The sequence below is a fragment of the Vigna angularis genome, chromosome 10 (assembly GCF_016808095.1).
Source record: "Vigna angularis cultivar LongXiaoDou No.4 chromosome 10, ASM1680809v1, whole genome shotgun sequence".
Lineage (NCBI taxonomy): Eukaryota > Viridiplantae > Streptophyta > Magnoliopsida > Fabales > Fabaceae > Vigna > Vigna angularis.
Window position 1 is genome coordinate 13308889 of NC_068979.1, and position 12713 is coordinate 13321601.

The window sequence follows — 12713 nt, forward strand, 5'->3', positions numbered from 1 at the left end:
TAACTCCAGTATATGAGAGGGGTCGGCTATGTACTTCCGGAGTTGGGAAACGTGGAAGACTGGATGAAGGTTGGACAATTGAGGAGGTAGTGATAGTTCGTACGCCACTGGTCCGATCTTCCTTAAGATTTGGTAGGGTCCGACGAACTTGGGGGATAGTTTCTTTGGTCGCATGGCTCTGCCTACTCCCGTGGTCGGATTCAGCCTAAGGAAAACGTGGTCTCCTGCAGCGAACTCTAAAGGCCTTCTTCTCCTGTCAGGGTAGGATTTCTGCCTGCTTCGAGACGTCTTCAACCTTTCTTGTATTAACTTCACCTTATCGGTCGTCTGTTGGATAAGCTCAGGTCTGGTCAGCACTTTCTCTCCTTCTTGAAACCAACACAACGGCGTGCGACACTTCCTTCCGTAGAGGGCTTCAAAAGGAGTCATTCCAATGGTGGACTGGAAACTATTGTTGTAGGTGAACTCCACTAACGGCAAGACTTCATCCCAGACGCCCATGTGGTCTAGGACGCACGTCCTCAGTAAGTCTTCAAGCGTCTGGATAGTTCTCTCGGATTGACCGTCCGTCTGAGGGTGATACGCCGAACTCATTTGAAGTTTGCTGCCCAGCTCGCTTTGTAAAGATTGCCAAAACCGAGACGTGAATCTCGTGTCTCGGTCAGAGATGATACTGGACGACACTCCATGCAGACGAACGATCTCATTGATGTAGAGTTTGGCCAAATTTGTCATGGACATCTTCAAATTAACGGCTAAGAAGTGGGCGCTCTTCGTAAGCCGATCCACAATCACCCAAATAGAATCGTGGTTCTTTACCGTGCGAGGTAAGTGGGTCACGAAATCCAGGGAAATGTTGTCCCACTTCCATTCTGGAATCTCCAACTGTTGTAGTAGACCGCCCGGCCTCTAGTGTTCCGCCTTCGCTCATTGACAAGTTAAGCATGATGCCACAAATCGTGCGACATCATTCTTCATTCCCGACCACTAGAAGGATTTCCTGAGATCTTGATACATCTTAGTCATGCCAGGGTGCATGCTAAGACGACTCTGGTGCCCTTCCTCCAGGATAATCCTCTTCAGCTCTCCATCGTTTGGAACGCACGCCCGGTCCATGTAGCGTAAGAGGCCGTCCGTTCCCGTGTTGAAATGCTTGGCCTGATCCGTTCCAAGCGCGCTCAAAATCTTTACCAGCTCTTCATCCTCAGATTGCTTTTCCCTGATTCGGTCGAACACATAACTAGAGATTCTAAGGTTACAACATTTAATAACGTTCAGTCCTAAGTCAAGCTGCAACCTTAGGTCCCTAAAGCTTTCCACCAAACTCAGCTCTTTGACCATCATTGCCGAGACCCGAACTGCTTTTCTGCTTAAAGCGTCCGCAACCACATTAGCCTTCCCGGGATGATACAGTAGTTCAAACTCATAATCTTTCAAGAACTCAAGCCACCTCCTTTGCCTCATGTTCAACTCCTTTTGATCAAAGAGGTACTTGAGAATCTTGTGATCACTGAAGACTTGGAATGTAGATCCATACAGGTAATGCCTCCAAATCTTCAGTGCAAATACGACTGCTGCCAACTCCAAGTCGTGCGTTGGGTAATTCTTCTCGTGGACTTTCAGCTGCCTAGAAGCGTACGCCACCGCCTTCTTCTCTTGCATAAGTACGCAGCCCAAACCTTGATGAGATGCATCACAATACACTTCGAAAGGTTTGGTCGTGTCAGGAATGACCAACACTGGGGCGCTCGTTAACTTTCTCTTACATTCCTGGAAGCTCTCCTCACACCGATCGGTCCAGGCGAACGGGTGATCTTTTCTGGTCAGCTGAGTTAACGACGCTACTATCTTAGAAAATCCCTCGATGAAACGTCTATAGTATCCCGCGAGCCCCACAAAACTTCTAACCTCCGTGACTGAACGCGGACTCTCCCAATCCAGTACCGCTTGCACCTTGGCCGGATCTACTGAAATACCTCCAGCAGAGACGACGTGCCCCAAAAACTAGACTTCCTTCATCCAAAATTCACACTTTGACAGCTTGGCATACAATTCCTTTTCCCTCAACACGCTTAGTACTGCCCTCAAGTGTTCTTCATGCTCTGCATAGCTCTTGGAGTAGATGAGGATGTCGTCAATAAACACCACCACGAACTTGTCCAGATATGGCCGGAAAATGCGATTCATATAATCCATGAAGATCGCTGGTGCATTGGTGACACCGAACGACATCACTACATACTCGTAGTGTCCGTAACGAGACCGGAAAGCTATCTTCTGCACGTCCTCTTCCTTCACCCGTATTTGGTGGTATCCCGATCGCAAATCAATTTTCGAGAATACGGTAGCCCCATGCAGTTGGTCCAGTAAATCATCAATCCTCGGCAAGGGGTACTTAATCTTGATGGTCAGCTTGTTCAATTGTCTATAGTCAATGCAAAGACGAGAGCTGCCATCTTTCTTCTTCACCAAGAGAACAGGCGCTCCCCATGGTGATGCACTCGGTCGGATGAACTGTTTATCCATTAAATCTTCAATCTGCTTCTTGAGTTCAGTCAATTCTACCGGTGCCATTCTATACGGTGCAACCGAAATGGGCCCTGCGGTCGTCACTAGATCGATGGTGAACTCGACTTCGCGAGGAGGGGGAAGTCCAGGTATCTCATCCGGAAAAACGTCCGGGAATTCGTCCACAACCGATCGTCCTCCACTGAGCTCGCTACGGGACGATCGTTCACGTCTTAGTTCCCCAAACTCCTTGTCTTCGTGCGTCATTATCAGAAAAACGCTGACGCCTTCCATGATGTCTTCCTTCAGTTGACCGAGCGTCACCGTTAACTCTTCTTCTTCATCAGGAAAAACTAACTTCTTCTCACCACAGTCTATCAAAATGCGATTGGTGGCTAGCCAATCCATTCCTAAAATCACCTCCAAATCTTTCAGAGGCAGACATATGAGATTCACCTTATACCTACGCCCTTCAACCTCTATAGGACATCTGACGCACACTGTAGACGTCCTAACCTCACCAGCCGCTGGGGTTGACACCACCAGGTCAAACTGCATTTCACTCTCCGCTAACCCAGTTTATCAATGCACGCCTTCGATATGAAGGAGTGTGTTGCCCACGAATCAAACAACACACAACATTGCATTCTCTATAGTAGGCAGGTGCTGGTGATAAGTGTACCTGAACTGGCAGCTTCAGCGCCCGTTATTGCATATACTCGCCCTACTGCCTGTGCTCGGCCTCCCCTTCCTTGTTGAGTTCTTCCTGCATTGGGTGGTCTCATGGCCGCTCGTCCACCCATGTTACACTCGCTGTCTAAGTGTCCATGCCTTCTGCAGCGAGTGCAATATTTTACTCCCGCCATCTGAGGACATGACGAGCGGTAATGGGGTCCCCCACACTGGAAGCATTTCACTGGCCCCTGCTGTCCAGACTGTCCGACAACTAATGCAGATTGAGAACCCCCAGAATTTGACGTCTGAGCTGGTCAAGTGTACGGCGTTCTTCTCAGATTAATATTGTTCCTAGCCGACACTGGTCCCCTTACCACCTGTTGTTGCCTCTTCTGTTGTTCTACTTCAGCCACATTCTTCTCTAACACCTTGGCCCTCTCCACCATGGCAGGAAACGTTCTAATGCATAGGCTGGATATCAGCAACTTCAATTCACTCCTCAGCCCGTTCTCAAATTTCCTACACTGCCACTCTTCACTGGTCGCCATAGTATTGAAGCGAACCAAATGCTTGAACTTGTTGGTGTATTCCGAGACGGACATACTACCTTGCACCAACTGCAGAAATTCCACCTCCTTTGCGAAACGAACGCTGTCGGGGAAATATTCTTCATAGAACTTGTTTCGGAATACTTCCCATGAGATGGGACGTTGAGCGTCCGTTAGTATAGCCTTCATGCTCGTCCACTAGTGGCTGGCCTCACCAGTCAGCAAATACTCAGTGAATGCCAAGCGATTTTCGTCCGGGCACCTCTTGGCATCATAAATTCTCTCCATGTCTCTCAACCACTGGTCAGCCTCGTCCGGTAAACCTTTCCCATTAAACTTAGCTGGGTGGTACTGAAGGAAGCTCTCCAGGCTCCACTCGGCCTGGTGAGTAGCGTTTGAAGAGGACGCTCCCTACGTGTTCCTAGTGGTCGCTAGTATCTCCATTAGTTGTCTCTGGGTCGTTTCAGAGTTTGCGCGAGCGGCTTCCAAACTCTGTAAAGCGATCGAGTTCTGTTGCATCAGGGCAGCGTTCTGCTGCTGTAGTCTCTCTATTACTGACTCCAACAACCTAGTGTTGTCGGACCCATCACGTTCGGTGGGTTGAGGTGGAGGAGGAGGTCTGGGTGCCATTTGTTCTCTGGGAAAAACAGAGAAAAAACGGTCGTTAGTTAAGTTCAAAGAGTTTAGAATAACTCATCAAACGCAAATTTAGTACACAGCAAAAACATAGTGCACTCATAACCTACAATGTCCTTTAAAAGAACAAAAACTGCTCTGATACCACTAATGTAACATCCCAAAAATACAGTAAAATCATATAATAGAATTAATTACACTTAATGATAAACCAATTCAGTTTTATAATAAATAAGAGCAAGGTTTTTTTTTTTGGCCGAACGGCCTTACATGGCTTAACAAAAGTAAGATGTACAAGATAAAAGGTAAAACATGACCGAACGGCTTACAAAAGCTGAATTACCGAACGGTCAAATCACAAAAAGGAAAAGGAAGTGACCGAACGGTCACTTCATACAAAATTCTAACTACAACCGAACGTACTACTGTTCGACCTTCACTTCCACATCTACTAAGTTCGCGTCCTCCAAAACTTCTTCTTCCAGCGCCTCTTCAAGTAGCGCGCTCCCATCTGCTCACATCCACATGGATGATCATTGCAAAACAAGACGGACGTACAAACGGACAACACAAGGAAACACAGGGTAAGCTTATGTAATTTAATTCAAGAAAATAACATACGATTCATACATCAATATGCATGTAAGGATAACAATATAATTAAAACAAATCCTACTACTAGACCGACCGTCCGGACTGTATGAATTTGTGTAGCTATGACGTTCGTGCACCCGGGTGGTGTAGTAACTGGAATTCTCATCAGCTGCCACCCGAGGTTAGTCCTATCTGTCCAAAGTACCCCTGAGGACTAAGACCTCCTGTCGTTCCCACACATGACATACCCCCTCTACGTGAAGACGGGCATTCACGGAACATTAGGATGAATCAGCAGCTTAGCATTGCCACAGTCATACTTTACCAAATTTCAATATTCATCCAAGAGTCGTTCCTCCCCGGAACGCTCGTTCAAATCAAAATCTCATATTCACCTTAAAAATTCTTCTTCAATTTTAACCTTTTACTTAGGTGCCATTTTCATCATTCTCTCAAAATATATAAAATAACGAACGTTCTGTTTTCTTGAGAACGAACGAGGGAAACGAGACCGATAAAACCCCTCGTTCCAGAATGGAATACGACCAGGAGAATTACTTTTAGATTTGAGAATATCTCGAGTACAGAATATACCAATTATAACGAACGTGATTTATGAAGGGAATCAGTTAAATGAACTGACTCTCGTGAATTCAATTCCATACTCACACAACAAGTTCAGTACAGGGTTTAAGGCCGAATCAAATAAAGGTAGACTCGTCAGAATATTAAATAACCATAGGCTGGATACGAATGAATATAGACACATCAAGACGTTAAAGAATCATATTTATAATAATTCAATTTCAGAAACCGAATGCTGGTTAATGACCGAACGCGGTAAAGAAAATGTTATTGAACTTGGACGAACGCTATTTCATCAATATAGATTATGTAAGAATCGAATACGAGCGCTTGGTGTAACACCGAACACTATTGGTACGAGCGTTAGGTGTAAGACCGAGCACTACGAACGACTAAGTTATACCAATATATATATATATATATATATATATATATATATATATATATATATATATATATATATATATATATATATATATATATATATATATATATATTACTTTATCAAGGGATATTCAGATACAACTATGTTTGGCCGAACGCTCAAACATGGTATTACCCCACGAGGGCGTTCGTCCTATACTAGGATTCTCTCCAAATGAAAGAATCCCGTTTAACTAGGTTTACTAGGAAAACCGAACGGTAAATGACCATTCGATGACGAACGTACTTTATCATAGAAAAATCTCATATGCGGAATCTTTTACATTCATACTCATTTTTCTTAACTTATAACTTCATAACTTCATAACTTTATAAAATTCCTATCATAATAAATTTTCATATCTCATACATCACATATCATATAAGTTTCATATAGTTCATACATTAAAACCTAATCCATTCATATTTCATTTCATCTCATCCTATAAACGAACGTTCATTCCATACAGTCATATCAACCATCATGCATTAAACTCATTCAATCAACTAAACGCACATTCATACAGTTCAACAGCAACCAAATCAAATTAAATTAAATAAGCTTCCCTTACCTCTAGTGTAGACGGACGTCCTACTGACTGAAGTTGGTTTGCCAAAGAACTAAGGTTTCCTTCTACCCTTAACAGCTCAACTACTCTACGAAGCAAAACAAATAACAGATCAACAATGATTCAGAATTAAACTAAGGACTCATGAAACCAGAACTTGGCTTGCATGCTGACCAGAACGAACGGTTAAAAAAAGAGAAGACTTACCAGTTTCAGATCACGGAAATGATCGGTTCAAACTGAAGCTTATACCGCCGGGAACACTTCTACGGTTTCTGAAACGTGATCGGAGTTAGAGAAAGATGAGTCATGGTAGAGAGAAGGGACAGTTTGCTAGAGAGAAGAAGGAGAAACTGAAAGATCAGATTTTTTGAAAACTCAGGGTGCATGCAGAGAGAGGGGGAAGAAGGTTTCAGAAAAATCATTTTTCCTTCCCACGTAAGACGAGCGTCCGCTCTACTGCTGACACCTGCATTCCACTAACTGATTTTCGAAACTTCCATTCTCGACACCTGGCGTTAGTGCAGAGGGGTTTGGGTGCGTTTTAATTACTCTGACAGAGGGTTTTGGGTTTCAAAATATCGAGGTCCGACATATGTTCCCTTATATTTATTGAAATGTTAGTGTCTCTCTTTGGACAATGACTTTTTTTAAACTATATAATGTCGGCAATGTAATAAAATGTTTTTTCATTAGTGGATATTGGATGATAACACTTGCTCCTTCAGCATCCTTCCTAAAACTTGAGATTAAATTAAGATCTAATTACTAATGGAAAGTATAAAAATTTGGTAATAAATTTCACTAATTCACATAAATTTTCGTAAGAAGGAGTTTTTACATTGTTTATTTTCGACATTTTGCTTTGGTTGTAGGATCAATTTAGAAAGTAAAGAAGTTTTAATATGAATTGATATCTTATGTAAAAAGTGGATTTTAAGATTTGTGGTAGAATGTAATTAATGTAAAATATATTATTTTTTCATGTGTTACTTGAGAATGTAATTGATGTAAAATATGTAATTTTACTTTATATATTATTTAGAATTATAATTGATGTAATATATATATATATATATATATATATATATATATATATATATATAGGGTTTGTTAACTTACGTATGCATTTTTTCAGTTGGTACATTTTAGTAATGATTGGATTTTAGTAAACAAATATACCATCATATATTATGAATTCTAAGTTTTAAGGTCAATGGTATTTGAATAATTTTCATTCTCAAAACTAAAAAAAAAAAACAAGAAACTCCCAAACCCTTACTCACCTCCCTTATTCTTCTCAACCCTTTCTCTTTCATCTCTCTCACTCCAATCTTTTCTCTGTCATCCCTACTGTAGCTTCAATTGAAGAAAATCAGAAACACTTGTCTAACCCTAATTCACATTCCTCACTTATCAAATTTTCTCTATTCATAACTCTTTTCAATAATTTTTTCCTGTTAAATCATTTAGTACAATGTGCGCTCAGTCTTCATGAAACCACAAACTGGACGTGCGTTCGGTCTCGACATTGGTACTTCAGATCAATACCAGGTTTTGGAATAAAAGAAAAAAATACCATGTCTTTTATTTTGAGAACTTTAAGGTAACCATTAGAGGTTTACGAGGCAAAAAATTAAATGCCTCCACAAAAAAGAAATTATAAAATATTGAAGCGTTTACTTTATTTTGTTTAACACATACTTTTCTGAGTAAAAATATCCAGCACAAAAAAGTTCAATCCCTTACCTATTGATCAGTTGGACCACCATTCAACCTTATCAGGTTCTAATGGCCTCTCATTATAAAAATAAAATATTGAATATTTTATTTAACGCATATTTTTGTGACTAAAAATATCGGAAGGTTCAATCCCTTACCGCTTGGTCAGTTGGACCACCAATGTTCAACTTTGTCAGGTTCTAATTACTTCTTATTATAAAAATAAAATATTGAATATTTTATTTAACACATATCTTTGTGAGTAAAAATATCCTGCACAAGAAGCTTCAATCCCTTACTGCTTGGTTAGTTGGACCACCAAAGTTCAACCTTGTCAGGTTCTAATGGCTTCTCAATATCGAAATATAATATTGAATATGTTATTTAACACATATTTTTGTGAATAAAAATATCTTGCACATGAAGGTTCAGTCCCTTACCACTTGGTCAGTTGGACCACCAACGTTCAACTTTATCAGGTTCTATTGACTTCTTATTATAAAAATAAAATATTGTATATTTTATTTAACGCATATTTTTGTGAGTAAAAATATCCTGCACAGGAAGGTTCAGTCCCTTACCGCTTGGTCAGTTGGACCACCAACATTCAACCTTATCAGATTCTAACGGCTTCTCATTATAAAAATAAAATATTGAATATTTTATTTAACGCATATTTTTGTGAGTAAAAATATTCTGTATAGGAAGGTTCAATCCCTTACCGCTTGGTCAGTTAGACCATCAAAGTTCAACCTTGTCAGGTTCTAATGACTTCACATTATAAAAATAAATTATAAAATATTGAAGCGTTTACTTTATTTTGTTTAAGACATATTTTTGTGAATGAAAATATCTTGCACAGGAAAAATTTCCAAAAAGAACTCCTAGCGCCCACTGCTCAACCTAGGAAAAAGTTCTAAAGAGAACTCCGAGTGTTTCTAAAGAGAACGCCTCGAAAAAAGATCATGAAGCAATTTGATACCAACAAACGCTCCTCTCTGCCACACTGTGAGCACCTTGTTGCAGGGAAACAGTCTTCTTTCTATATCAAGCATATTGTGAGCTGTGGTATGTTGCACGAAAGAGAGCTCAACTCGTGTTTGCCTAGACTGAGAATGGGAAGAAGCACAAGTCTGCTATTCCTTAAAGGCTTAGTTGACTATTGTGTTTTTTTTTTAATTTTTTTGTTTTTGTTAACGTTTAACATAAAAATTAAAACAAAAGAAGATAAAAAAAAAACTAAACAACAAAAAGAAACTAACGTAAAAAAAAAAGAAGAAAATGAAATAACTCTAAATAATAAAAAGTAAAATAAAATAAAAATATAATAATAAAAAAAACTACTAAAATAAGATAAAATAAAATAAAGTAAAAAGATAAAATATATATTATTTAGTCATCCGAACGAAATTGAGTGTTAACAGGTAAGTTAGTATAAATAGGATAAAAATAGATTTTTGTAGAAATAGTGTTAATTTTCTCTTTTTAGTTAAATAAAATAGGTTTTTAAATAAATAGATATCTTTTTTTTTTCTTTTAGTAAAAATATTCAGAAAATTTAAATAAAATTTCATTTTTTTATCATAAGCTTTTATTTCCTCTCTTTGTTGTTTAACTCCTCATTTTTTTTTCTCTTTTTGCAGAACAACCCCTGGTTATTTGGGCTGGTATGAATTGGGCCAACCACATATGGGTCAACGGGTGTTGCTCCCTCCATCATCCCAAGTGCTTATGCACCTCTTCACTATTTTCTTTTAAGCTTAATACCTCTTTTTGTCCCTCTTTATAAGGGAAATGTTCAAGTTCGTCCTACCTTTTTTAAAAAGTTCAATGTGGTCCCAAGTTGTGAAAAAAGTGTCCAATTTAATCCTTTTTGGTCACGGCGTTAAATATTTAACGATGAAACTGCTCCTCTGGACTAAACTTGATGAGCTGTTCATTTTTTCTCTTACGTGGCATGGTGACGTGTCAATTTTGAATTTAAAAAAAAATTGCTTGACACATCATCTTCTTCTTCCACCTCTGCCACTCCCAATAATTGCAGTGGGTAGTGTTTTCAAATTCCCCAAACAGCCGTTCGAGAACATCTCATCCCAAAGCTTCCTCGCAGGACGCAGTAGATCCTCCTTACAACACGCTTCCATTATGTAATTATAAGACGAGACATTGGGTTGAAACCCTTTCTTCTTCATCTCCTGCAGAACAGTATAGCCTTCTCTCACTTTCCCAGCCCTGCACAAAAATGAAATCATTACATTGAAACCCTCCACATCTTTAAAGTAGTTTTGAGAATTCAAAACATGGAACGTCTCCAATAACTCATCAACCTTGCCATGCCTACACAGATTCCTACACAAATCATTAACAGTCAAAATAGTTGGGAACCTCTCTTTCTCAACCATGAAATTGAAAAACATTGTAGCCATATTCCTCATTGATCGGAACCCTGCGGCAACAACCCAATAAGCCATGAAATCGGGTTTCCAACCCCATCCACAAAGCCTCCGATACCTTAGAAGCTCGACACAACCCATGAACAGTCAAATTGCGATTTCGAAGCCCAATACCTTAGAAGCCCCAAATTGCGATTTCGAAACCCTAACTCAGAAATTTTAATCACTGCCCTAACTCAGAAATTTTAATCACTGCCACGTTCTCAGTTAATGAAAAATACTGTCACTGCCACGTTACGAAGGTAAACCGCCACGTTGCACACATCAGTCCACGCTGTCAGCTGGATCGTTAAATATTTAACGCCGTGACCAAAAAGGATTAAATTGGACACTTTTTTCACAACTTGGGACCACATTGAACTTTTTAAAAAAGGTAGGATGAAATTGAACATTTCCCTTATAAAGAGGGACAAAAAGAGGTATTAAGCCTTTCTTTTATTCCAAAAATACTCTACACCTCTTTACTATTTTCTTTTATTCCAAAAATACCCTACACCTCTCTACTATCCTCAATAATCTTTTTTTTTTCTCTCTCTGCATTAATGGAGCATTCATATGGCTTAGATTTAAACTTGTGATATATTGGAAAATATAAAATTCAGAGAAAACTTCAATATTAGTGCTTCTACCACTTCCATTTTATAAACTTAAAAGTTATATGCAAATACAAAATAATAAACATAATAATATTAATAGTAAATAATATATTATTATTATTATTATATACTAACTTTATAATGACGAAAGAACTAAATAAATTCCAAATATTTAACAAATAACTTTTCTTTTATATTTTAAGTATTTAATAATATTTTTATATTATTTATCTAATAAATTAAATATTTTATTTAAGTTATTTGAGTCAAACATGTCGATAAGTTAAAATATAATATAATGTTAAAAATTATAAATATTAAATGTAAAAAAAACACACATATATATATATATATATATATATATATATATATATATATATATATATATATATATATATAAACATTTTTCTAGAAATTTAGGACAAAATTTTATTATTTATTAAATAATTTAAAGAAATGTAATATATCACAAGTTTAAATCTGAGTCATGTGAATACTCCATTAATATAGAGAAAAAAAAAATGGTTAGATATAATAAAAAGATGTAAGATATTTTTGAAATAAAAAAAATAATAAAAAAATGTAAAATATTTTTAAAATAAAAAAAAATAGCGGAGAGGTGCATGAGCACTTGAACGGGAGAGGGAGCAACACCCTTGGTCAACATTGAATGAAAGAGCTGCAGCTTGGCTGATTGAGATGAAGTAGTCATTTGGGTTGCTGCTGTGGGGATGGGCTGCTCCGCTGGAAAGGGTTGAAGCCCTTTTGAAGAGATTAATGAAACGCAGCGTTGAAGGCAAAGCTAGAAGGGGTTCAAAATCGCGTATAATTCTAAGCAGAGAGGCTAAAAACAGAATTGGGGATTTTCTCCCAGATTTTCTCAACCCTCGACTTAGGGTTCATGAGCCAGCAAAAAGACGAAGCAGAGAAGCGTTCCAAGGTTCGATTGGGAGGATGATCAAAAGCGCTGCGACCCAAAAGGAAGACGGCCCAGAAGCTAATCGGACCAGAAGGATGATCGGAAGGATGACAGAGCTGATCCAAGTGCTGAGCTGGAAGCAAAGTAATTCAGAGTTAGTTGGAGAAGAAGAACCGAAAAGCTTCCGAGTTAGTTGGTGATTCCTCCCCTTTCCCCCATTTTCTTTCTTTTTCGGTTTTTGACTTTCCCTATATAAAGGAAAGTCTTGTAAAGTATAAACACGGGTAGTGGGTGACAGACCCTACCTATAGGTTCTCAGTTTCATGCTTTAGTTTAGACTCGTAAAAGTATATACGTTCTTGGCTTCACTGGATTTTTCTGGGGAGCTCATGAGGGTGATAGGCCGTGGGTTTCTTGGTGATTCCGATATCTTGTACTTTTGTTCTTGAATTTTAATTGAAATCTGATGTTTAATCTAATTTTTA

The 12713-nt window shown here is 38.7% G+C and overlaps 1 protein-coding gene across 1 annotated transcript; it reads right to left on the reverse strand.

The window, feature by feature from the left end:
* Window positions 1-10263: 10263 nt before the first annotated feature.
* On the reverse strand, window positions 10264-10794 carry LOC128194396 (pentatricopeptide repeat-containing protein At5g14080-like). Its single transcript, XM_052869984.1, has one exon. It carries the CDS (start codon window positions 10792-10794, stop codon window positions 10264-10266), a length of 531 nt encoding a protein of 176 aa, XP_052725944.1.
* Window positions 10795-12713: the final 1919 nt, after the last annotated feature.